The sequence below is a fragment of the Zosterops lateralis genome, assembly GCF_965231275.1.
Source record: "Zosterops lateralis genome assembly, chromosome: 3".
Lineage (NCBI taxonomy): Eukaryota > Metazoa > Chordata > Aves > Passeriformes > Zosteropidae > Zosterops > Zosterops lateralis.
This window is the reverse complement of record NC_139764.1, coordinates 67,747,186-67,774,537: the sequence shown is the minus strand read 5'-3', so window position 1 is coordinate 67,774,537 and position 27,352 is coordinate 67,747,186. Positions and strand designations below refer to the sequence as shown.

Here is a 27,352-nt window from a genome sequence, read left to right as displayed (position 1 = left end):
CATGTTAGAATGGGGTAAAATCTTTTTCTTCTTTTTAATGTACCTGCCGTAGATTTATTGATATTACTCTCCTGCTTTGAGCAGAAACACAGCTTCAAGAACAGAAAAGTAACCTCTGCATGAAAAGAGGTTGCAAATTTTGCATTTAGAAATCTAAAAGCAGCATTTCCCTTTTCCTTTCTCCGCTGCATGTTCTTTTTTGATGATAAATTGCTGAAGGAGATAGCTGTAGTTAAGACAACGAAGCCAACCAGCTGCTTCAGATGATGCTCTACTTCTGTCCATTTCTTGATATAAAATTGTACTTCAAGCTGTGAAATTTTATTTTCATAAACACTACGGTGTATTTACGGGCTGATAAAAACATCAACTTAACTGATTAAACTAAAACAGTTTTATTCCACATATTTACTACTTATGTACTTTCTTATTAAATGAAGTTAATTGTTCTTTCAGATGCAATAAAATAAAGAAGATAAAAAATGTTCACAGAACCCTTTTAAAGAATAACCAAAGCAGGAATTTAAGTACTCAATTATACAAAAAGCATTTAAATTACACAGATTATACAAGATTAGATAATGTAGCACACAGAGCTCTTATTCTTCCTATGGCACACAAAACACGAGTTGTCATGTAGCTGAACCAAAAAACCTTTTTCCAGCTGATTCATACTCATAAAATCACAATGCATAGACACTTCTAGCCAACACATGCCTTAGCTCTCTAATAAAAATCCCTTCAAAAAAAAGTTCTCACTTATTTCACTACCTCCAGCTATTGAAAGGACAGAGTAGAGTTTCAAAGTTTCCACAAACAATCTTTTCTAATTAGGTAGTAGAGAATTAATGGGAAGATTTTACATTGCCAAATATTCTACTCATTTATCCTGTCTTGGCACGGGAAAAGAAGTCCTGACATTCAAAAGGAATCTCCTACAAAGGTACTCAGGTACACAGACTTCTAAAAAGTCCTTTTTCACTCAGCCTTGGCTCCAACAAAGCCAGGGACCAAAGCCTACATAAAGCTACACAGCAGCAAGTACTGCAAGGCTCTATGATAGTCATGGACAAAGAAAAGGTTAATATAGCCGAAGCACAGAACTTGTACTATTATGAAATTTTATGCAACTTCACTTGACGAGAGCCAATGGCATTACAAAACTTCTAAGTGTTTCATAAGTACTGAAAAGTTATCATTATTCCTGTACAGCTGACGTTTTTCACGAGAGATGCAGAGACAGGTCAAAGATGCTTAAGGCCAGCCTGGTCCACAGTCTCAAATTAACTTCATGTTTAGCTCATTTGACTAAGTGGTTTCCAACCAGGGAGGTGAGACCAGCTTGTAAATGATGTGCAGCACCTGACAGAGGTAAAAGTAAGTTTTACTAGCTCTGCCAGCAAGGCACAACATACCCCCTCTGAATCCCTGTGCCACACTGCCAATGGCTTCAGAGGAAACACATGAAAAAGGCACAAAGTGCTTCAATATGGTGATAGTAAATCTGGCTGACTTCCTCGGCTCAGCTTCAGCACAACATCACAGTGTACCCAAGCCCAAGAAGAGGGGGACACAACCCCAGAAGAACTGTCCATATGGAAAGGAAGGCCATAAACAGCAGGGAGGCAGAAAAGAACATAAATGCAGTGAGAAAGTGCCGCCTTCAAGAGAGCTGACAAACACAAAAAGGTTACAAAGATGTAAAAAACCTTTGCCCACTCTCAGAAACCAAAATATTTGTATGCTGTAGTAGTACTTTGGAACACATACTGCATGAGTAGGCAAAAGCCTGAGAATGATTTGTGCACACTAAATTGTTCAACTGAGCTTTCAGTAACTCATTCTACATCATAGTTTGAATTTATTTTAGCCTGTACCCATAAATGCAAGTTTGAACAACAAAGGCCAACTAATGCTCCCACTAGTGTGCCACAGCATACTGGCACCATTTCAAGGCCTCCCAGAAGGAGCAGCCTTCCCTAAGAACCAGCACACACAGGCAAAGGATGTGGCAACTAAAATGGTTACAGGACCCAGACCCAACATCACACAGGGCAAAACAGCACCAATTTAGGGCACTCCTTAAATAAAACTAGGCTAGCAATGTTGGTTTGTGGTTCTGCTTCCCCCATCTAAATCATCTGCAACAGCCTGGTCTCTTTTTTTCCCCCGACAGGGTAAAAAAATGAGCTATAAAACCACCCAGATATAGAAACATTGAATTAACTTTAGAATTAAGGTCATTATTTACAGAGAAGAAGGCTAGAGTTGGTAATTTATCCTTGGAAGAAGGAAGTTCTCACTGGCAACAGTGCAAAAAAAGGCTAGAAAGGACCAGAAGCTGACCAAAGAACATCCAAGTCTTGACTCAAGTCGCTGGTTCATGTGAAACCTTTAGTAGAGTCATTTTTGTCTGTAGGCTCTGTTAGCTGCTCTGTGAGAATATTATGGAAGACACCATTAAAAACCCTACTAAAGTCAAGGTAAACAGAATCCACAGCACTCACCCCATTCACCAAGCCAGACATCTCATTATACAAGACAAACAAGTTGGTTATTGAAAATCCATGCTGACTACTTCCAATCACCATCTTGTCCTGCATGTGTTTGGAAACAGTTTCCATGAAGATTTTCTTCATCATCCTCCCAGCAACTAAGATAGAGCTAACCAGCTTGCAGTTCTCCTGATTCTCCTTGGAAAGAGGAGTGACACTTGTTCTCTTCCATCCACCATTATCTTTCGAAGTTAACAGAGTAGTCTCATAATGAAACCCAAGCAGCTCCCAGCACGTGGGGTTGCAACTCACCAGGTGCTACAGACTTGTCTATGTCCAGTTTGAGTGTTCCCTAACCTGGACCTCCTCCACCAAGGCAAGGCTTCCTTCCTCACCTTTCTCTGTTCTCAAGAGCATGAGACTCCTGAAGGCTGGACTTACTGTTAAACACTGAGGTAAAAAAATTTACCTCCTTGGCCTTTTCCATACCATTTATTCCCATTCAGCTAAAGGCTCATGCTTTCTTTAGTCTTCTTTTTGATATTCATGTACTTGTAGAATCCTTTATTGGTGCCCTTCTGGTCCCTTGCCAGACCCAACTCCATACTAGCCTTGGCTTTTCTAACCCCTATTCTTGCAAGATCAAACAGCAACTCTATACTTCTCTTGTTCTGCTATCCCTGTATCCAATTCATATATAACTCCATTTCATGTCCAGGTTCAATAAGGAGCTCCTTGCTCATCCATCCAGGCCTCCTGTTGCCCTTGCTTGCTTTCCCACTTGCTGGGATGGAACTTTCTTAAGTTTGGACAGGGTGATCCTTGAATACCAACAAGTTTTCCTGGGCCCTTCTTCTCCCCTGGGCTGTATCTCACTTCCTGCTCCCAAGCAGATACCTGAAGATGTTCAGTCTGCTCTCCTAAAGCCCAGGGTTGTGATCCTGCTTTTTGACATGCTCCATCCACTTAGGATCTTGAACCTCATCACATCTGCTAAAAAAGCCAATAAAAATAATAATTGCACTGAAGTTCTTCCATGCTCAGGGACAGGATACATATCCATATATTTAAAATTTACATTACTGGTGAATGGTACTAAGAAAAGGCTTATTACTTTTCTTTTTTCTTGACTAATTTTTCTCAAAATCCACAATTAAAAGTTTGAAAAACAAAGTCCTTGAATTAACTCGGATGTACTATCACAGGAAGTGAAGCCTTTAGGACAAGGAATCTCAGATAAAGCAGTATTACCCTGGTGCTTTTTTGATAAAGAAATACCATATTCCATTACCGTTACCTGTTGGCAGATTTTTAAAGTCATAGCTATTGGTTCTTAGCACATGATAGCCAAGATGATGGCCAGGAAAAAAAACAGCCTTTAACGACTAATACTCCTCTGGTCTGTCTCTTGTGTCGCCACTTCTTGTTCTATAGAACCGACTTAGATAAGGTAAGGAAAAAACACAAAAGCAGCAGAATTAAAGTCCTCCTTTCAACCAACCTCAGGTTCCAAAATAAGCTAATGCAAGCCTTGAGCTGAAAGAAATGTCACATTCATTAACTAAATAATCATCTAAAAATAGAAACTATTTTATTACTCTCATTCACATTTTACATATCTGCTCTTCAAAAAAATGCTGTTGCTTAAGCCAAATAATAATCTGCCTCATAACAAGAACACAGAAATAGTTAGCATTTCGGTTATCTTCAGAACACACTTGAGTTACAGCAAACTAATTAGGTTTTTCCACACACATACAATTCTTTGAGGTATAGAGTCCTTTCTAATACTTTCATACTCAATAAAACAGAATTGGCTGAAATAAGGATTCTTTAAGCAGGCATCACCCTACAGCTGAAAAAAAGCAACAATCACTTGCCACAGGAACCACTGCCTATTTGATGTTTTTACTGATATAAATTTTCTTCCAGAAAAAACTCCTATGAATGAATAGCAGTAAGAGAAACTTCACAGGTTTTGAAGTCCTAAGCAAAGACAGACCAACTTGATTTGTAATGTCAGACGAGAAGAGTCGTCTGCCTTTTCCTTTAGGGAAAGCGAGCCAGCCAATCTTATTGGAGGTATCTATGCAGTAAAACACACAAAACGGTCTTGGACTGTAAAACTGAATGCCTTTCAGTTCAGCAATATATTTCTTAAATACAATGTCAAGTGTCTGAAGTTTACAGAACTATTAAAATATTCTGAACATACACCAAACCAGGTACATGGTGCCCCTGTCACTTTCTCATCTTCCAAAGTGGGATTTGGGTTTGTTTTGCTGCTGGAGCAAAGGGGAAGGGTTAATGCCAAAAGAACTGCTCATAACATTTTTTAGATGGCCTCTGTCCAGGCTGATAATCTTTATTTAATCAGTAAACATTACCATATTTGTCACCTATCTAAGCCTTTAAATACAAGATAAGCTATTGATGTATTATTTAGAAGTCTGTTTCTTTTTATGGAAAATGCACTTGATTTTGGCTTGTTTCCGTATGACAAAAACTTTGTCATTTTTTTTCAACTATTTCACCTTTACCTTTTTCACATTTCTAATATTTGACCTGAAATTTCACTGAGGCAAATGCTGATGTGCTGCATTAGCTCAGGTTACAGAGTTTTACAAAAAGGTTTGAAGAAGAATGAAATATAACTCATGGAAGAATTACCAGAAGAACTACTGAAAGCAGCCAAGTAACTTACACAGTACATGCCATAATACACAAGTACTGACCTTTGTAAAAGTTTTACTAAAAAAAAAAAAAAAAAAAAAAAAAGAAGTGATTTATCATAGGAGTTAAAACATAATTTGACACTCTCTCCTTCCTTACATTGTTGTGTCCAGGTAGACAGAACCAGCTCCATATCCAGTGCTACCATGCCCATAGGAAAGTCTCCTTCAGACTCATCCACACATCTCCACAGCAGTACAATTTAAAACAAAGGACAAGAATCCAAGAAACAAAAACCTCTCAATATTGTCAAATATGACTTTGTAGCACCAGGCATATAACCTCGTAGTGATGCTAAAAGAGGATTCCCTATTTCCTCCAAAGGCAGAAATATTAGCAAAAAAAGGTCACTGGGTAAATCCTGTGTAAAGTGACTGACAGCAATGCAGCCACCTCTCAAATCCACGGGTGCCCCTGACCTTACAGTGATAAGCACTTTAAAAGGACAGCAGTTTAATCTGTTAAGTCTCTTCATACACAATAACCATGGACACTACTGAACACAATCCAGTGGTTTGTTCAGCTCATGGACACCGCGTGTCTAATGCCTCACATTGCATTGTACATCTGAAAGCTGTATTTCAATGCAACACTACAAGATTATTAAAAGCTTTAGGCACAATCCTAAGATACATTTCAACAGCTGACTGCATAATGACACTTTAAGACAAGGTAAATATTTAATCAAGCAAGTGCACTTCTTTTGCAATGCAAGAAATACTTGCATTACAAAATTTTACCTGGTATCCAGCATTTTGTCAGTAATTCACATTTTCAGACATAAAAAAACATTTAAAGATCAAATTCTATCTTCATTTTAAACCACTTATTTTTTACCAAACCTAAAGGAATTATAGGTATGTAATAAAGACACATGTAATAAAAATAGAATTAAAACTGATTTTCATTTTGCTATGAAACTTCTCTGTACTTGGCAAAACAAATTAGAAATGAGAACAAACTGTTCTCAGATACTAAAGAACAAGTTACCATTAGTCTAATATAAAATACATTATTAGTAAGTGGACTTCAGATGGTAATTGTAATCTTTCAGAATCTTTTTCTTTCAAGTCACTTTAAAAAATTCCTTTTTAAAATAAGTCTTCATTTAGAAGTCCATTTTTATTTCCACCTCAACACATAAAAGAAGATGAAACAAAATTATATCATAAAGAGGCATTGCTATTACCTGAAAAGAACTACAAGGAAATTATGATTTTAAAAGCTTCTTTCAAAGGCTCAGATCTGAATAAACTTCCATGCTTGCATACTTTGAGGACAACATTTGGATAATCTTTATGTTACTTAATTCTAGGAAAATAAAATACCTGTTGAGTAATAATATCAGTAAAATTACTTTTGTTTATGTACACTTACTGCAATCTCTCTACAGGCCGACATGGATATCCCTGTACCTTCAATTTGCTTCAGTGCATACTCCTTTTCATCTTTTCTGTGCACACAAAAAAAAAAAAAAAAAAAAGAGAGAAAGAAAAATTTATTTAACTCTGTCTTACATTACACCAATCAATATAAGTATAATGGTGAAACACTTTAATTTGGTCCAGATGAAGAAACTGAAAAGCCAATCTGCTTTTATGCATAAATGATACTTTGAAATGAAAAGCAAGTTTTCTTTTAACCAAGACCTTACAGTTCCCAAACAAAACTTCTAAATAAAAAAAATCTGGTTAACCTATATCCATTTCTCTCTGCAAACAGACATAATATCCACAGATAACTGCAAAAACAGAGTTCTGGAGGACACTTTCCCTGAAATTCCAGGATACTGTCTACTACTGTGAAAACACTGCAGTCATATTCCATGCCTGGAAAACTCTCCTAGAAATATCTGGGAATGCCAAGCTTTTTTCTTGATTTTATGAGCCACTCTCAATCCACTTTTATTTCTGAAATACTACTATTTTAAACTAATTATATAATAAGCACTAGCTACTGACAGATCCCTACACAGCACATGAAACTCCTTGCTCTGATGTACAAAGCCAGAGCTGAAACACTGTGCTATCCTTTTAAATAATCACAGTTTGAAGTGATTTAGAAGGACCATCAAAAGAACAAGAAAAGCAGGTAGAATCTTGAAGCTTTCATGATGTAACAGAACCAGCCCAGAACATGGATTCAGCCGTCAGTGACAGATGGTGGAAGGCAGCAATGCCCACAGTGTTGAAGCCCCTTTGCAGACCCACCAGTCACAATTCAACAACCCACAAGTCCCTACCCAAGTTCCCCCATCGCATTCCTGGTAGACCCCAGTTAGCCCTTCTTCCAGTCCCAAAGCATTCTGCTTTGCCACACAGAAAGATTCTCAGTTTGCACTTGCTTCAGTCTTCCTGGCTTTGAACTCCAAGCCTGTGTCCTGCCAGCTTCAGCCTGTTTGCCACCTTCTGCCAGACCCTCTCCCTCCAAAATTCATGGGATGAGAAGTGACTGAGTCGAAAAATGTGGGGACAAGATGACATAATTTGAAGTAATAGCCATCTACACATATTGTAAGTAACACAGGCAAGCATTATCCTCAGTAATTTTCAGTTGCAGCTAAATCCTCAATCCATGTCTACAGTTAACACTGAGATACATATTTTGAAAGAAAATTTTAACAAAAAAAATTCCAAATGTTTTCCAACTACACAAGAAAGCGTGTAACTTCACACGTGATAAGACCACACTTTATCTCGCAGGAATTGTTTCTGATTTCATTAATTAGTGCAAATTTTAAACAGTAAATAAAAGTCCATCCCCTCTTATACATGGTCCTGCTATCTATGCAGAGGATTTCCATACACTGTAAAGTATTGACTCCATTAACTCGGGTCGCTTACAGAGACTGTGAAGACAAAATTATATTGTCTGCAGAACCAAAACCAACTGTGGACATACAAAATGGATCATGGCATTTAAACTATGGTCATGCTTAAACTATGCAGCACAAACAATCCCGTGCACAACTATCAGCTGGAATCCCAAAGCAATGTAGTCACTACAGTACTGCATCACATCCTTATTTTGGCACACCTACTGAACCAGGCACAGGACCACACTGATATGGCCGCCCTTGAACCAGCTCTACATGCAAAGCATTGCATCCAGTTACTCAGACCTTCCCAGAGTGAAGGTCACTGTAGAGACCAGACATGACACTTGGCACACGCAGCCTTCAGCAGCCCTGCTGAACGCCACGGCCACGGCGAGGCTGTCAGCACGTGACAAGACAGACACTCCATGCAGGACTTGAGGATACAAATGAGAAATTATGAAAGATGTTAAAAAAACCAAAAAAAACAACCACTCCAACAACCTAAGGTATTACAGCATGTGGAAAAAGGAGGCAGCCTTACTGAGCTGCAACCCACATGGTTCTAAAACACTAGGTTTTGTAAAAAATGAGCAAAAATAGGGATAATGAAATGCTTATCTATAATAAATGGGTGGCAAGGATAAAGGACTCCAAAGAGATCATATTCTCAACCTTTTTTTTTTTTTCTTTTTTTTTGGACAGCTTTGGAATCATAAACACAGCCTACTTTAAATACTAATTACTTGCTTTGGCAGAAATGCAAGTCTATACAAATACTTTTCCAAAGTTAACTGTCCTTATTATGGAAACATAATAGCTACTTAAAGCACTTTCAAAAGATGTCCACCAAGTGGTATTTTAGTTAATAATATTTCCCATTCAAGATAATTTGAAATAGAAAGAAATATATTCAAAACTTCAAAAGCAAGTCAGCCAGTGCAATCTGATGAAACACACAATTCTGGTTATTCAGTGAAGTAGCAAAAGAAAAGAACACAGAGGTACTTTATTAGCTATTTCCCCACTTGTAAGAATTCAATAAATAATATCAAATGGTGTGTGTGACAGGTAAGTACACTGTTCAACTCCCTAAAGACCAATGCTCTCATTAAACACTTGAGACAGGGGGAAGTACTTACATTTCATTTCAGAAAAACTCTTTAGTGAACTCTGAACACATTTCAAGAAATTCTACAGAATTACACAGCAGGAAAGTTTTTATAAATCCTGTTCCGACAGATCCTATATCAGTTCATTTTCTACTGGAGCGAAGCAAGCATGACCAAGTTAACACCAAATCCAAACAAAAACCACAAACCACACAGCTCTGGTACGAGACAAAAGGCACCCATGCCAGGGACAGCCAAGCTAAAAGCAAGGTCTTTGCCCACAACCATTTTTATCTGATCCACAGAAACACTGTCTCAGGAACAGGTCAACTAACTTGAAGGTCTTAACCTCCAACTGTAAGGGAGTTTGTCTGAGGCAGGAAGCAAGTGGCACAGATCAAGGTTTAATCAAGCAGGTTGTATCAAACAGCCACCCCAGGACGATGGTGGCAATGTGTTCACCAATCTGAGCAAAACACATAGCAAAGCAGAACTCAAAGAGAAACCATACTTTAGGAAGCTGTGAATTAACAATTTTTATTAACGCTTTTCAAAACTAATGCAGAAGAATTTGCTTGATAAAACAAGCACCACAACACACCACTACAAGGCTTCTCTATGCTTCAAGCTCCCTTATCCAAAACCAGGGGTTAAAGATTAAAATCGGCATGGCGTCTGGTTTCAGAAATATTACAATTCATGCTATTTTAAGAGGGATTAACTTTTTACCAAAATGTCACTGCCAATATGAGATACTGCCCTCCTGAAAATTTCCCAACTGGTATTTCAGACTGCCATAGGCAGCACCCAAACACAAAGATCCTCATGCATGCCAGCAAGTATTGAAAACATTCCTCCACTATAACAACTTGGTCTTTAAGATCAAGTTTTTCTCCCTCACCAATAAATATCCCATTCTGCAATCCTTAAGGTTAATGTCAATATTTTAATTTGTACTGTGCACTGGAATCTGTTCTCTTGCCCCCAAAACTTCTACTCAGTAGTTGATGTCCAGCTGCAGTATTCAATCCAGAATATGAAAATATGATTACTACTTCTGGGTAACACTTTCAGTTTCCATTTTCCAAATGCTTTGGAAAGAACAAAGTACCAAATTCACTTTTAAAAAAATGTAGTTCATAAGATTTAGAATAATTACAACATTTCAAACGAGCTAAAGTGTCTTACCTATTGCAATTGTACTTCAGAGACCTCCCATCATATGAGAAACTATTTTACAAACAAGTTAATGGAAAACTAGAAACAACTTGCCCAAGACCATTAAAAAAATAGGAGGATTTGAAAATAGTGCATGGTTCACACAGATTTTTTATCCCTATTATTCAAATTTAAAGACTTTCAGTGATGGTCTCTATTGAATTCACAGATAATTTAACATACATCCCAACTTGAGAATTAATTATTCACATCAAGGAACGGGCTTGAAAGACTACAATTACTCTGAAGCTAGAACTGTGACTATCACATCAGTTAATACAGATACTATCATTACAGTATATACTAATGATTTAAATTAAATTGTGCCTTAAATTAAGTGCACAATACCATAAATAAATAATAATTAAAGTGCACATTTTCTTTAAAAAAAAGTGCACCACAAAACCATTTCAAGACTAAGCTAGAAAAAAGTAGAAAATAGAAAAGAACAACAATTCACCCATGTAACAATACTAATGGAATTTAAGTATTTGTTACTTTGTAGGACAAAGCCTGGGTATAGAGTTCAGTGTCCTTCACAGTACTGCCAGGAACACAATGTCCATACAAGTATCTGGTTACATTCTGATCACTTTGTTTAATTGCTGCCAGACAGCATTAAGTTAATCACTCAGCAGGAGATGACAAAGCGTTGCAAACCTTTTTCCCTCCTGAGAAAAGGCAAAACCATGACACTGAAGGGCAACTAGAAGCTAACTGAAAACCTCATCTGGAACACGGCAGCCAAGCCACTAAATAGATCATGCTCAGCACTGGTTACCTTCGGCAATCTGCTCATGGATTTAATCCTATACTTAGCACATCGTCCTATAGTCCTATAAAGGTAACAGAACCAGAAAAGAAGTCTATGACTGACTGGAAAAAGGGACATAATCCTTTCCAAAAAGTAGTGAGTTCTTGTGCTGTAGTGTTTTTATGGATATAGAAGCAGTCACTAAGCCAAGAGAATTACTAGATCAAAAAATCCACACATGGTGTCTCTAGGATGCATGTTCTTTACCAGACTCGGAAAGTAATTTTCTTTTACTGCTGTCCTCCAAACCTATCAAGACTTATCCAGTCAGCAGCTCAGCCAGCCCATTTTCATCCATGTGACAACCAGTCACAAATGACAGCAGCTGTGAATCTACAGATTGATCTTAATTTATTTCTAGCCAATATTACACATGTTGTATTTCAATGCATTTGCATTAGTTCATTTTGAGACCAACATAAAAAACTCAAAATGTGAAATGTAAGGATGGTAAGCAGAAATCTGAAAAGAAATCCCTGACCACATCAGCCCTTTAAAAAGTTTGTCTTTCTTCTCCTTCACAGGCAGCAGCTAAAACTTCACAGCAGCTACAGCTGTTCCTACAACCCAGACCCAGAAAAGCTCACTACAACTGTCTGGTTTTGGCCATGGTTGAAACCAGCAGGCGTCTACACCTCATTCTGCTACTGTGAAGAGTTTCAGTAACATCTGTGGACTGCATAGCTGGGCTCTGCGCTGATGCATCCACCAGAGGTTTGGTGGGAACTTCCTTGGTACTGCAAACAGAACATCACATGTGTCAGTCACAGGAAAGGACTCCTCATACAAAAAGAGCAGATATGGATGTCATCTGGACCTGGGCTTTCCTCTTAGTGGTAGTGTTGCAAAATGTGGAATATGCAAAATTTTCTCAAGAAAGGATGGTCTTTAATGTTTGATCTTTGTATACTTTCAACCTATTTAACAAGAAGGGAGATTTAGCCTGTGAAACAGAGAGCAGCCCACAGGCTCTAAGTCATGTCCAGGTGTTAGAAAGACAAATTACTGGTTGGTGGAATTGCCTTGTTAACCTTTAGGGCCTGACAGGTTCCAGTGAGCCCACACCTAGAGGGAGGTTAACAAAGCTGGGGAGAAGGATGTGCCACTGACAGCAGACACAGAGAATGCACAATTTATGGGCCACAAGGACAGTGGGCAGAATCCCCAAGACAAGGAAGAAACTAACAAACCTCACCCAGCAACTGTGCAGAATCAGCTGTGACTGGGTAAAAGGTAATTCTGCTGGGGGAGATCCCACACAGATCATTGACTCAAAAACCCATTGGCCCAAAAGAAGAGAAACACCACGGCAGTGATCAGCACGAGATCAGCACTGAGAGAATCATTAACCAATACAAGATAGAACACTAATTAATACAAGGATTATGTAACATGGAGCCAATGAACACTAATTCCTTTGTTTGCTGACATGTATAAATAGCAAAAGGTTTTGATAGTTGTACTTGATTTGTCGACTCCCAGTGGGCACCCAGGCTTGGAGAACTCTGAAATAAAATAATCAATGTCTCTCTCCAGTGTGCAGTTATCGGCCTCTTGCCAACTGGGTAACAAATCCAATTTTTGTGGACAACAGCAAGGTGGTAAAGCAACCTCCTCGTCAGGCAGTAACTATAAAACTTTAAAAGCTGAGCTTTTATCTTATCTGTAACATCTACAAGTAAACTTGAGGAGTGGGGACAATGCAACAAACTTACATCGAACAAGACAGTCTCTACTATACAATATTAAAAAGAACTAGAGTGAAAATAAAATTTCCAAGGCTGATCCAGGTAAACAAAAGGAAAAAGCTTTTTGGAATGGAAACAGAATGCTACAGTAAATATGGTATTTCTGATTTTTTTTGTGTGTGTGTGTGTGTTTTTTGGTTTTTTGGGGTGTTTTTTTTTGTTTTTGTCTCAAGCCCTTACAATCTCAGTTTTCAAAAAACGGCTTAAATGCTTCTGAGCTCATTGGTGTCAATGCCTGATGACACCTACTGAACTCCTCTAGGCCTCACTCCAAACACCAGATAGCTCAATATATACACAGAATAACACAAGGAGGCAGCACTTTTCTCTGTCTTCTGCTACCTCCATGACTTAAAGTCTACCCATGACCAACCTAAGAACACATCCAAAAGGCAGAAGTTTGTGTGTCATTTTAGACATTACTTTTCTCAAAATGCAACAATACCGAATTCCTGAAGGGTGTATGGTTTACTACTCCATTTTTCAATAATTTCATAGACTTGCCAATGTCAGGAGCATAAATTACTAATTTGGAATCATAATGCAATCTGTGAATGTTTCAAATAATTACTTTTCTTAGGTTGGTTAAAAAAAAACCCTTCAAGAAAATAGATCTTTTTGATGTTGAAATTAGCATTCTAAGCTTAAATCTATTATAAATTGTCAGAGACATTCAAATACAGAGCAGCTGATTGCTGCAATTAGGCTTCTTAAAAAGGTATCTGACTTTCCTCACATACACTAAGAGAAATAGGCAGAAGAACCATTACATGCAACTTTGCCTGCTGGAAAATCTGCCATGTTCCAGTCACACTAAAATAATTCATATTAAAAGTACCAACTGCATCATATTATTAATAGTCGCTCTGTGTTACCACAGCGCCCTATGAGAAATTGAAACAGATTTTGCTTTATAATCTGTAGAAAAGCCCAAAATGTATCTCCAAATCACAACGGTGATACAGCTATCCTTCCCCTCGTTTACTCCTCTGTAAACCAGTTTATGAACTCAGGGAAATGTTCATGTTAAAGAACACGGCAAGTTCTTAAAGCGATGCTAAGCTACTCATCATTAAACACAATGCCCCTGACATTGCCTGCTTCCACAGAGCCTCACAAAAGATGCACAAAAAATCTCCCACAAACTTCACCTAACATAAATTATGTGTTCTTCATGCATGAAAAGATAGCTGATTAAAAGGAATCTGATAAGGTTTTCTGTCATTAAAAAAAAAAGAAGCCTTTTCCCAGCTATGATTTCACTAGACTGGGAGTGGGAAGTAGAGGTCTCTTAATATCAGTGCGCGGACACTAAAAGTATTCCAGCATCATTACACATAACTTAACCATATGCTCTTCTCTTTATTCCAGTAGTTTTTAAATCAGAAATTTAAAAGCAAATTTTTGTAGCATAGATACCCTCTTCTGCTAACAACAGTTTTGGATTATTTCACATCACAGTCTAAGATCTATGTAATACCAGACCCTGGAAATCTAATTAACCTTAATCAATTAAAATTTAGCCTTTACACAATAATAATAAAACTTTGTATTTGCAAGGAAAGAGAGCACAACTTCAGTCACTGCCACCCTCACACCAAATTTATCGATGAAAATTCAAAGGCTTCAACGAGCTACAGGGTTGTTGCCATTGCTAAAATTAGACTGATTCCCAAGTATCTGGAGCGACTGAGAACTGTGAATTTCATACAAGTACAATCATAGCAGATTGGGGTAAGCAGACTTGACAGGCTGTTTGTAAGGGTAAAAACTGAAGTATTCATATTAAACCCTGAAAGCTGTAAAATTATTCTGCTGCTTCAGGTAGCTTCTTCCAGCATTTGCTATATTTAAGCAGTGGAGAGAGCTACACCTGATTTTATTTCTTTACAGACAGGCTTGATTACAGATAATGAATATATTTAGGAAATACCTCCCTGCCAGAAAGGATACCACATGTGAGGATTTGCTACCTTAAAACAAGGAGCAGCAGCAGCAAGGAGAAAAATACCTCTGAAATAAAGAGGAAACAAATTTTTATTTGTCAGCAAGTTACATACCAAGGTCATAGAAATGAGGTCCAAAGACTATGCCAAAAAAGAACCTGCCATTTGCTTATAAAATCATTTAAGAAAAATGCTTGCAACTAACTATAAATGTGAAGAAATGAGCTGTCTGTTTTGGAATTTTTTAAGTCCTAAAGCTGTACCGTAACTACACAGTCCAGCTTAATGTGCATCACAACTCTTTCTGTGTGATGCTAAATGTGGCTAAATACTGCAACTTTGATAGGTAGGCAATCACTGTAAAACCACCAAATAGTAGGAAGCCTGTACTTCTTTGGGGTCTTTCTTAGCAAGAACATGTTTGAAAAATCAGGTCCAGTTTTTTTTTTTTTTTTTTTTTCCTAAATCCCTATAATGCATTTGCCTATAGCAGAATAAGCAGAATTATTGACTCAATGTAAAACCTAACAGAAGGCAATGGCCTAAAAGCTGCAATTACTCAGTTTTCCTTTTCTGACTCATGACATAATCGAATGCTTCCCCTAAAGCACATGAAAGTCCAGATTTATCAGAGATTTATCACAAATTTTCTGTTCTTTTCCTTCAGACCTCCTAACTCAATCTACAGTGAAATTATCAACTCTCAAAGCCAGACCTACATGAAAACTTGCTAGCACAATGTGGGTGTAATTCTTAGGTGGTAAATTAGCCTTTAGGTACTAAAGCTGCACCCAGATCGTGAGTAAGAAGCAAGACCCAAATTCCACACAGGCAGAGTAGGACAGAGTGAGACAGAGCATATTTATTACTGTTGAAAAGTTGCAAAGTTGAAACAACACTCTCACAATAAAGTAGGACTGGAATGAAACTCCATAAAGTCATCACAAGGTCTAATTTAATTCAGTCTGAAATGTAAAAAAAAAAAAAAAAAATTAAAAAAAATCATCATTTTTGATGATTTTTCTTTAATGGAGCATCTCCACTTTTTTTCCTCACTTCAGTGTCAGGGGATGAGGATTTCTTGAATATAGAGGTCTTAATTCCAGCCACTAAGACAACCTTCCTACTCCTCAAAAACAAACAAGACCTTTAGTCAGCTATCATATCTGTTCCTGGGGAAAGGGAGGGGCATTCTGCTTCCTTTGAATTTTAGAACTCCATGTCCCATAGCCAGAATAGGCTACTGTCACAATCTGAGGCTTAAGAACATCACTTGATGGCATTTTATGCTGTTTTTTCCCTATCACTGAAGTGACACTAAAAGTAGAATAAATGGCATTCTACTCATAACAAGTCTTTTGGTTATTCTGAAGGTCAAGTTAAATTTGGCAATTTTTCTACCTCTGTTTCTCATTTGAAGCATGACAGAACTCAGCAAAGGAACAACTGATTATCCAGTACAATGACTGGTTTTAATCAAAGGATATGAACATAAGCTAACTTTGAAATCTACAATGCCCTTGGGAACAAGACAACGACTGATACAGAAACTCCATTTCAGGAACAGACACATTCAAAGACATGAGCTGACACCCACTCTCAGCTGCACTGACAATAATTAACACAAGCCATAAACACAACATTTTTGAATGTGCAAGGTGTTAAATCTTAGCATGAATCCATGGTAATTCATTATTAACACAGGTGAGAATCTTCTCTAAACACCTCTGAATTTGCAGAATTCATTACTTATAAGAAGTATCTCTCTCAAAACAACCGACTTCAGAGTCAAACATGCTGCTAGAAATGTCATGCACGAGTGGCCCTTGTATCTCTTCAGGCTCTCAGGCCCCACAATATTACCAATGAGGTGGGAAAGTCAAGGACAATCACAGCCAGAGCTGAATCCCAGCATTACCTGTGTAAGGGCTTCCAAGTGCTCTAATAAAGATGGCAAAACAAAGGAGGACCAAAAGAAGCAGAAAACCCGGCCACACAAAAAGGATTGATTCTTCCTTCAACTAATGCATGAGGAAAGCAGATACACTGCTTCAAAATAGTGCAGCATACCTCCAGAAGCAGTTTCCATTCCAGCAGATTTAGCTTCTGCCTCTAAGTCAATTGCCTATGACTCTTATTTTCACTTGACTGCAAAAAGAAATCAATAGCATTTTCTACTTAAGTCAGTACAGAGTGAACAAAAAAAAAAAAAAAAAAAAAAAAATCATACTGCACATAAGGACCACTTTATGGGAACATATGTTTAAAGCCACATTGTCCCAGACTGTCCTCATTTTATATCTGAGCTTTTATTTAGCTCAGAACGCGGATACTTAACTGAGCAACCTGACACTCCCAGCACACACAGGAAGCCATGGCCACTGCTCTGCCTACTGGAAAGCCTATCTTCAGTGTGGTTTCATCTACAAGATGAACAACTGTAGAGTATCCCAGGATCATGAATTTTGTAGAAAACAGATGACAACTGAGGGAGAAACAAGCAGTTCCACAGTGGCCTCATTTGAAAATATTGTTTTAAAGACTGCTAAGCCCAGAAAAGACAGAAGCAAACATGAACATTAATAATGCCCTTCAGGGATCCACTCTTTCAGTAATCTCAGCTTCTTCAACCTTTCCCACAACAGAAAAGTCAGTTCTGCTTTCCAATAAAGTAAAATTTAAAAAATAATAAAATATTAAAAACCCCAATCTCAACACACCACCCAAAAAACCCAACCCACACTTACAGACACCCACTTGTAAAGGTCAGTCAACACTATCTCCACAACATTTCTTCCCTCCAGTCTTATTAGATACACTAGTATTTCATAAACTCGCTCAAACAAACTCCCACCACTAAATGAATGGATTGTACTCTCACAGAAAAGTCTAAAAAATGTTAATAAAAATTTCAGATATAGAGGTTAAGTTTCAGTTGAGGTAAAGACTTTCCCTGGACTTTGTCAACAACAAATTTTGGTTTAAAATATTTTTGCACTTTTTTCTTCCTGAATCTGTTGAGATAGTGAACTTCACAAAAGGTACAATGATTTCTAATATCATCACAACTAGCATTGTTATCTGTCAGTCATCTAACTTATAGTCAAGCAAACCATGTAAACCAAGCTCCCAGAGCTGGGAGGTCTTTAATAAACCTGTATTATTTAGAAAACATGAAACTCAAGTCAAGTCAAAACAATAAACTTCTTGTATTTGCTACACAAGTAGAAACTGTTCTTCATTTCCTGAAGTCACATACTGAGTTAGCCAATTTACTCTAAATGCAGTTGTCCTGGACCAGTTTCAGCATTCCTTCAAGCAAATGCGCTGTTATTGAAATAAATAAATCTTTTTTAAATTCTAACACTTTGTTTCAGTAAAAAATAATAATAATAATTTAAAAAAACTACAGTGTATGTGAGTTCTCAAATGCAAGCAAAGCAGCTCAAAGGAGGACACATCTTTGGAAGCAGAATGCAAGAGCTGCCTATCACTGCTGCTAACAATCCCTTTCTGATCACACCCGCAGACCAGACCGTACCTCCTCCTGGACCGAACGTGAAGCAGCAGCAAGTGCACACAGGGTCACTTCACAACACAGAAATCAGCTGCTACAAACAGAGGACGAAGGCATCTTCTGACCCAAGTCTATGCACATCATGAGCTTGATTAGGGCCACAGAAGAAGCAAACAGCATTTCAGTAGGTATTTTCAAAACACAGGTGAAAATTTAATGTTACTGGTAAATCTCCAGTGCAATTTCGTTAGGATATTCCAAAGAAATTCTGGTTACTTGTACAAACACATCTGCAGCATTATGAACCACAGCAATTTCTGGGGCTTTGGAGTTTTTGCTGATTCTTATGGTTTCTTTTTGAATCATACATGATGTGAAAACACTCATGGTGAAAATAAATTTATGAAAAACACCTCTACACATCTACCCACAATGTAACATGTTAGACTGGATGACCCAAAAAATACAACATATTAAATTGGTATGTCATGCGGTTCACACAGGAAGTATTTAGTTTCTGACCTAGTCCATGGTCTATCTTGCTTTGCACCCTATTACCAGATGGAGGGCAGAAGAAACTGTTCTTCCTCTTCAACCTCTTACTTCCTTTTCCTGCAGCTCTACTGGAAAACTCTTAACTCCCTCACTCAGGAACAGGAACTTTCTTGCCTGTTTCATTTCTTTAAAAAAAAAAAAAAAAAAAAAAAAAAAAAAAAAAAAAAAAAAAAAAAAAAAACAAACACTAAACTACAAAAACTTTTCCTTTGCATCCTATGGGCTAATTTATGTACAATTCTTTCTTTGCAAGCTTGGCAAAAACTGACCTGTTTCTCTAAAACACAACTACTTCTACATCTTACTGACCCTCTTTCTTCCTCAAGCTCCTACCGCCACCACACCACCTTTGTGCTTGCCACAGTAGCAGACGGAACATCAGCCAATCGCTATTTGTTTCTGAAAGGTGATGATGCACTTTACAGCTCATTTCTGCACTTGGTTTCAGGGAGAGTAACAGAAGAAACTACAAAATAGCCACGGGAGAAACCATAAGCAAGAGTCTGTGGGACTAAAAATTACTCATCACCACTTGCACTACAGTCTTGGGCAGGAAGCAAAGCCGCGGTATAGTTGCAACAGCAGCTCTCATTAAGGCACAGATATGAAGTACTAATTATCTCTTCCTAGATGGGGACTTTTCTATTAAAATGCATGGCAGGCAACTAGTTAGACAGGTTTGGTTTAGTTCTGCTGCTCTCTCACACACATTGAGAGCATTCAGTGGTTAAGAGGTATTTTCAGGATTTGCAGGTAAATCTAGTATTTAAGTTTTCTTTGCTTTTGAGAGATTTTAGCAAGGCATAAACACCTTCAGCCATTCTACCTTCCTCAAAATAAGAAGTTTCATCTGGAAAAGAAAAAATATGAAAGTGGAAAGCAAACCCCAGATTTTCAGATACCATAACTGATAAGAGATTTTCCTGCAGAGAAGTAATTGTTTAGGATCTAAAGCATTGCAATGTGACTTCGGTCAATAATTCTGTGATTAGCCTGTCCTAGGTTCATATTAGTAAAGAGCAACTACAGCTCAACACTCAAATTACCTACGTTCAAGGCAATGTCAAATAGAGGAAGTAAGAAAATGTAAAGGTATAAATTATTATAGACTCTCAAATGTCTTACAAGTATCAACATGCATTGGTAAATAACATTCTAGTTTCACATTCAAGAAAGTATAATCCTTGCCACATCAGTGAGTTGCCTCTTTTAAGACTAAATGCAACTGCAGTTCACATGTATTCATTCCCCTGTCATTTTGCCACCAACGTTGTTCATTTGCAGCATTTGGTTAACTTGAATGCAAGATTTCTCTCCTGACAAACTCTTGCTATATAACTTAAATTACAAAATAAGAATATGGGGAGAATAGTACACATAATAAGTGATATACAAATACTGATTTAAGAGATCAAGCAGATTACCTTTACCTCTCCTATACTTTAAATTTTCTACCACCACAGTGACCTGAGTCACCACCTTCACCAGAGTCAACTCTGAGCAATGTTACAGTATTAGCAGAAATACCAAATACACCAAGCTGCCCCAGGAGAAATTCTGGTTTTCCAATAGAGCCATGCTTCACAGCAGATAATTTTTTTTCCCTCTTAATGTATTTTTTCACTTCTGCTTCAAATAAAAAATATTAATCAAATAAAAAAACTAAAACAAACCAAAGTTGACATGGCCACAACCACAAGCAGCATTCCTGTGTTAAGATAATATACTTGCTTTGGCTATATACTTTATCCTTCCTTCTCTCCCCATGTCCAGCCTTTCATAGAACCACAGAATGGTGTAGGTTGGAAGGAATTTTAAATATCACCTAGTTCCACCCTTCTTCCACATGCAGGGAAACCTTTCAGGCTGCTCAGAGCACCATGCAGCTTGGCCTTGAACACTGCCAGGAAGGGGCACTCAACTCTTATGTGGACTTGGATGCTGTGAGTTAAGAACCTTACATTAATGATTCTGCACACCAATATCAGTCCAAGGAGGAAAACAGACTCTCCTCTTCAGTTACAAGCTTACAATACTGGAAAACAGGGGAAAGAAGAGGGAAAGAATATTTCATTTATCTTTCCCTTCCAATGCCTGTATTCCACAGTGATGTTTCTGGATTTGCATCATTGTTCCCCGGTTCTCAAAAGCGAACTCAAAAGTTTGTTGCCATATTTGGCAATGAAGGTGAAATCTGTTTTATACCAACTCTCTTTTTTAAAAGTTACAGGTACAGTAACAATAAAGTAATCTGACAAGTTACAAAAGTACACTACTTCAGTAGCATATAAATCTACACACTTGGCTCAGCTGATACATTGTAAGTACAGGGCAGTGCCAAACCTTTTATACTCGCCAAAGGATAACAGCAGGAGGGTCCACCAGGTCAGCACCAGCTACTGAGCTGTCAGCGAGCCTGGGAGCTGCCCAGGGTACAAATCCTGGCCCCTCTACTGCCATCATTTTGAAAGGTGATCACTTTGTATTTCTGCCATTCCTTCAGTAACAACATTAAAAAGCACATACTTGCTTTTTGAAAGGTATTCTGAAACATACAGATTAAACTAAAATTACAAGGTTGGGGTTTTTTTTTCTTTCCAGATAACTTTATAGGTAATATTTATAATAACTGCTGTTGCTCAAATGCAGATAGTGAGTTGAATATAAAATAAAATAGCCCTAGATCGAGAAAAAGCAGCAATTGTTTGTTTACAGGTAAATAGAAGCAGCAATAAATAGAAAGGCTTTATTCACATGAAGATACAGCTTTTGCAAGCGTTGCCTCTGCTGTTGCTGCTACAGAATGAAGAACAGACTGGCCTATTTTCTACTTGACTCCAGTGTCCCACTATTCCTTGCGCTCCTGACTAACCAGCAGTGGTATCTTTTCAGCTTGCTGACTCATGCAAGCATCCACCTGTAGGTGGACTGACATCCTGGTGAAGGAACAGAAACACTCTATAGTTGCCTGGACTCAAAGACTGAGCATTTTGAAAAAGTGAAAGAAAATAACTCAGGCATACATGACAAACAGAATTTCCAAACCTCACTCATTCAAAAAATTCCGTCTCATATGAGAAGGAGATAGAAGAAGTGAAAAAACTAAGCACAACATTGTAGCTTAAAATGTGATCAAAGAAGTGGCAAGGAACATGAGGAGCGGTAAGGCATGAAACAAAACTACATTTTCCTAACCACAACTGGAAGAGTTGCATTCTTTGCTTTACTAGGGGGATGCGGATGTGTCCAAAAAAAATATTTAGCAAAACTCAACATGATGCTTTGAAGCAGTACACAAACAAAAAAACTGTAACAGATTTTCCAACAACATAAAGAGCTAAAAACCTAATATTGACGACTGAATTGCAATCATGAGGCTTATATCATGATTTCCCTTATCAAAGTCACTGCTCTGGTTTCAGAGTACCTGAAATAAAGGATTGGACAGTTTATATAGGTACCTATTTTATACACCTTCTGGACTACAGAGGTATTAATGAAAGTTCTGTAAACCCAGGTGCCTAATTCAGCTAAATGTATAACAAAAGTAGTACCGCCAGACCTCATCAGACCACACAAACAGTACCGAGCTAAATAAAAGCTGCAGCCGCTCAAAATCTTTAAAAACATAATGATGCCATGCATACAAACGTAACACCAATATTGTTCAAATCTGACTATTTAAAGAAGAAAAAAAAATCTTAACTTTCATCAAAACCAGCTCACTAGAAACATGCCCAAATGATCTTCTACTCCAGTCTGAAAAAGTCAAACTAAGCTGTTACTTTGTCAAAAAGCTGCTTTTATGCACAAGCCATTCACAGAGATCTAAGCAACACAACCACTTTTTTTTACAAGTATTTTATCGAACAGCTTGCCAAGCTCCATATAAACACATTTTACTATTTCATAAAAATTCATATGCCAACTTTTTGAAACATGAAGTGACAAGTTCTCTGTGGAATTTCTGAAGAGCTACAAGGTTCTTATTGCCCTCAGCCTCCTGAGACTGTAAATTGACTACATAAAGCAAGAAGCCAAAATCTTTCTCTTTTATACAGGAATGCCTTGCAAATTGGAAATACTGAAATGGTCTCTGCAATCGGCTAAAGAAGAATTCTTTTACATGATGCTCAAAAGCCCCCAGTTATCAGCACACAATAAATATGCACCACTGCTAGATTTCTTTTGCTAATTTCCTTAATTAGAGACCCCTTAAAGTTCAGAACTAATGCTAAATATCCTCCAATCTCCAGATATATAGTTGTTTACATAAAGATATCATCTCATGTTAATGGTTTTAGTTGCCTTCTGATTTTTTTCCTAAATTGTTCACATTTTACATTCACCCAGGTCAAAGTTACACAAAAGCAACCAAGAGTGAACTCACCAATGCCATAAAATGAAGACCAAGAAAAAAAGAGAAAAAAAGCTTCCAAGCTCATGAAGTAAAGGCTCTGAGTATACAGTACAGTTGAATTTGCGCCATGTTATATTACATGTCAATCTATCTGACAGCACTGAAACTTTGCACTTCCTTTTACCAGTTAGTCTTCTTAAGGCTCAAGGTCTCCCTTTGATTACCCCCAGCTCTGACACATTAGCTATCTTTTTATCATATTTACTTTCACTTTACTACCCGTTTGCATTTGTCATACTGCTATTATTGTAGGGATTTTGTAGACGTCCTTTATGGCGTTTTGTAGCAGTAAAGTAATTCCTATAATGGCTTTCCACTGCAGATGATGGAAACGAAAAATGTCTTGTTTTAACTAACATCAAACTTCTTTCTTTCTTTCATAAAACAGTAAACCCAAAGCTCTGCCTTTTTTACACTGTTCTTACAAGCTGCAATTTTAGGCTTACTATATCAAAGAACAGCAACAAACATTTAGCTAGCATTTTTGGTGGTTTTATAACCGCTTCTTTTCATATATCCCACGTATGTTTTACATATATATATATATATATATTGATACTTAGGAAAAAGAAGCAACCATGACCATGTAACTCAAAAATATTGGAAGAGCTCAGTGGCAGCTGTAAAACCTGGAAAAGCTTTGATATTTCAAGTTAGCTATGCTCTAGTGTTCCTAAGGTTGCAGAGCAAGCTAGTCAGAATCAGGTCTCATTTCCCAGTATTTAATCCTCCACTGGAATTAGTGTCCGCTTTTATTAATCACTTTTATACTACAACCGCCTAATTCAAAGTTTAAATTTTCAAGACTCACATGAATGCCATTTATTCCTACAGAAGAATCCCTAGACTTCTCTACTAATCTAAAGCAGCAGTATTCCCTTAACCACTTCCAAAATTTTATTTAAAAGTTGTCATTTTTCCACATTCAGTGCCTTCTTTTGCAAAGTTTCAGTTTGCTATAACGGGAGGCTATTCCCTTTAGTATTCTGACAGAAAGGAATCACCTCCATTTCGCAGGTGTATTTTATCTAACCTTACAGTATGCTTAGAACACTCTGCAAACACAGCCTGTGTTTGCACACCAGGCACACATCACACTGAAAAAGTGGTCAATGGCTCTTCTGAAAGCAAAGGATTCTATTTGGAACCCACACCTGCGCGAGAGCCTTGCTCAGGCCTCAGGGCTGCTCCCCTTCAACAAGTGCATGCCAGCCAAGCATTCCCAAATTGCAACCCTAGCTCCCCATTGCTCTTAACCACAGCACCATGAAAATGGCATCCATGGAATAGCTATCCCATGGTGCCAGCTGCCTCTTCCCCAGGGAAGAGAAGAAACCTTGCTGAGCCAACATACAGGGGCTTAACGCCTAAAGGACCTCTCTGGATGGAGCCAAGCAGCCAAGTGTTTGGAGACAGCGACTTGTATCCTGCTCTCTCCCGGGAAACTGATGGAGACACACCTGTGCATAGGACAGAAGCCACCAGCTCTGCCTGCAAGGAGCATCCCAGACAGACCAGCAAGCCAAGGGCGGCCGGCGCTGGGGTCAGCGGGGTTCCTGGGGCTGGGGACACACCGGGGACCGACACACGCCCCGGGAGCTTCCCGGGCCGCTGGGGAGCCAGGTGCTCCTGGCCTCTCAACCCCCTACAAGCAATCGGAACAGAACGTCTAAGTACCAACGCGGTGACACAAAAGACGAAAGCGGCGACCTGAAACACGGCGTGCAAAGCAAAGGCGACCCGGGCACAGCGGCTGACACCGCACCAGGGACGGCGGGGGACGCGGGGCAGAGCGACACAACGAGCTTTAGGTTGGGCATTAGGCAGGACTGCTCACATAAAAGGTGATCAGATGTTGGAATGGGCTGCCCAGGGAGCTGGTGGAGTCACCGTCCCTGGAGGTGCTTAAGGAAAGACTGGATGTGGCACTTAGTGCCGTGGTCTAGCTGAGCACGGTGATGTTCGGTCACAGGGTAAGCTCGATGGTCTCAGAGGGCTTTTCCCAGCCGGACTGACCCCGTGGCTCCGAGCGGCCGGGCACCGCTGGCGGGGCCGGGGCACGGGCCCGCTCCCGGCGCGGGGCGGGGGATGCCGGGCGGGCCCCGCGCTCCGGCCCCCGCCGCCAGAAACTTTCCGGGGAGGGGAGGAGGAGGGGGAGAAGGCGGGGAGGGCGCTGGGGCGGGGGGGCGGATGGGAAGGGGGTTCTCGGCGCGGCCCTTACCCGTCCTTGCGGCGGGCCTTGTAGACGTGCCCGTAGGTGCCTCTGCCCACCTTGCATCCCTCGTACTCAAACAGGTCCTCCACCCGCTCGCGCTCGGCCGCCAGCTTCGACTTGAACTCGTAGTCCATGTCTCGCCCATGGGCGGGGAGGGACGGGCGGGCAGGGGGACGCGGGGCCGGATCAGCACCCGCGGCTGGCGGAGCCCCCTCCCGGCGCCGCCATGTCCGGGGCTCGGCGGGGGCGGCGGGCGAGGGGGACGGGGAGGGGGCGGTTTGTTTTTGTTTTGGTTTGGGGCTTTTCGGCGGGGGGGAGGGGGCGCGCTCCGCCGCCGCCACCCGCTTCAACTGGGCTCCTCGCGGCGCGGCGCGTGGGGTGCCGGGAGTCGTAGTGCGGCTGCGGGAGCCGGCCCCGCCGCCGCAGGCGGGACTCCGTAGCGGCGGAACTACAACTCCCGGCATGCCCCGGGCCGCCCCGGCCGGGCGGCGTCGGCGCACTGCCCTCCCCGGAGACACCGGAGCGTTTCAGCGGCCGCCGGGAACTTGCTGACTCTTCATATTGCGCGCGGAAGCGGGAGCGACGAGCTCGGCCGGACGCGGCACCTCTGGCTGGCAGGGAGCTAGGGAGGGAGAAACAGAGGAATGGACGGCGGACGCGCACCCCATGCTGAAGGGTGCCGAACAGCGCTGCGACTTGTTTATCTCGCTAGCTGCCATTCACGGCCCGGCCCCGCCCCCCTGCGGGATGCCGCCCTGTGATTGGCCAGTGCTGCCCCGCCGTGCGGCGGGGGGCGGGGCCGGAGCTGGCCGCCCTCAGCGCTGTGGCGCTGCGGGTGCATGTTGGAAACGGGGATTCTTGGAGGCTTCGTGCCTCCAAGTCGGATGGTGCTGAGTAAACCGATCACTTACAGAAATACGGGGGCACGTACTGTGTTTGCGCTCAGATACTGCCTAGGCGTATTGCTGCGACTTTATGATCCGATGCCGTAGAAAGGCTGTGCCCCTTCAGCCCCGAGCAGAGAGATGTCTAAACAAACGCGGCGCTGCTTTGGGGTACGGATTTCATCAAAGTGCTTTGAGATCACGGAAACATTCAGGCCTCTTAATGTTGTGTCTCTGTCTCTCGAATATATATATATATATATATATATATATATATATATATATATATATATTTTTTTTTTTTTTTTTTTTTTTTTTTTTTTTTGTGAAAAGCGTCGCTGCAAGCTCACTTGAGTTATGGAAGTGCCAGGGAGAGGTAACAGTATATGAAGAGTTACAGAGTTACACGGAATCCAGTAGGTTGGAAAAGGCCTCTGAGATCGAGTCCAGTCTATGACCAAACACCACGGCAACTACAGACTGTGGCCCTGAGTGCCATGTCCATTCTTTACCTAAATACCTCCAGGGATGGTGACTCCACCAGCTCTCCGGGCAGTCCATCCCGATGTCTAATCACCCTGTCTGTAAATAAATTATTCCTGATGTCCAACAGAAACCTCCCGCGGTGCAGCTTGAGAGGGTCTCCTCTCGTCCTGTCACTTGCTGTCTGGCAGAAGAGGCTGACCCGCCCCTACAGCTCCTTTCAGGGAGTTGAAAGGAGTGTAAAGTCAACCTTGGCGTGACCTTATACAACCTGCAGGTTACATCCTGCTCGAGAAGCAAGGGCAATCCCCACCTGCTGTATTCAACCTTAGATTACTCCTGCCAGCGGCAAGTGAATGGAGCCGAATTAAATTAGAGGAGGGGAGAGTAAAAATGG

At 40.0% G+C, this 27,352-nt stretch overlaps 1 protein-coding gene across 3 annotated transcripts in view; it reads right to left on the bottom strand.

The window, feature by feature from the left end:
* Window positions 1–25,772, bottom strand: part of CDK19 (cyclin dependent kinase 19) — a 118,665-nt gene extending 92,893 nt beyond the window's left edge. Inside the window, exons 1-2 of one of the 3 annotated variants that reach the window (XM_083857488.1) lie at window positions 25,645–25,772; window positions 6,606–6,681 (exon numbers count right to left, since the gene is read on the bottom strand). In XM_083857488.1, the coding sequence (XP_083713614.1) occupies window positions 6,606–6,681; window positions 25,645–25,733 (165 nt within the window). In that variant the 5' untranslated portion in view covers window positions 25,734–25,772. Of the gene's footprint in view, window positions 1–6,605; window positions 6,682–10,343; window positions 10,367–25,594 lie in introns of those variants that run through there. The other 2 variants (XM_083857487.1, XM_083857489.1) reach the window with 2 other exon arrangements.
* Window positions 25,773–27,352: the final 1,580 nt, after the last annotated feature.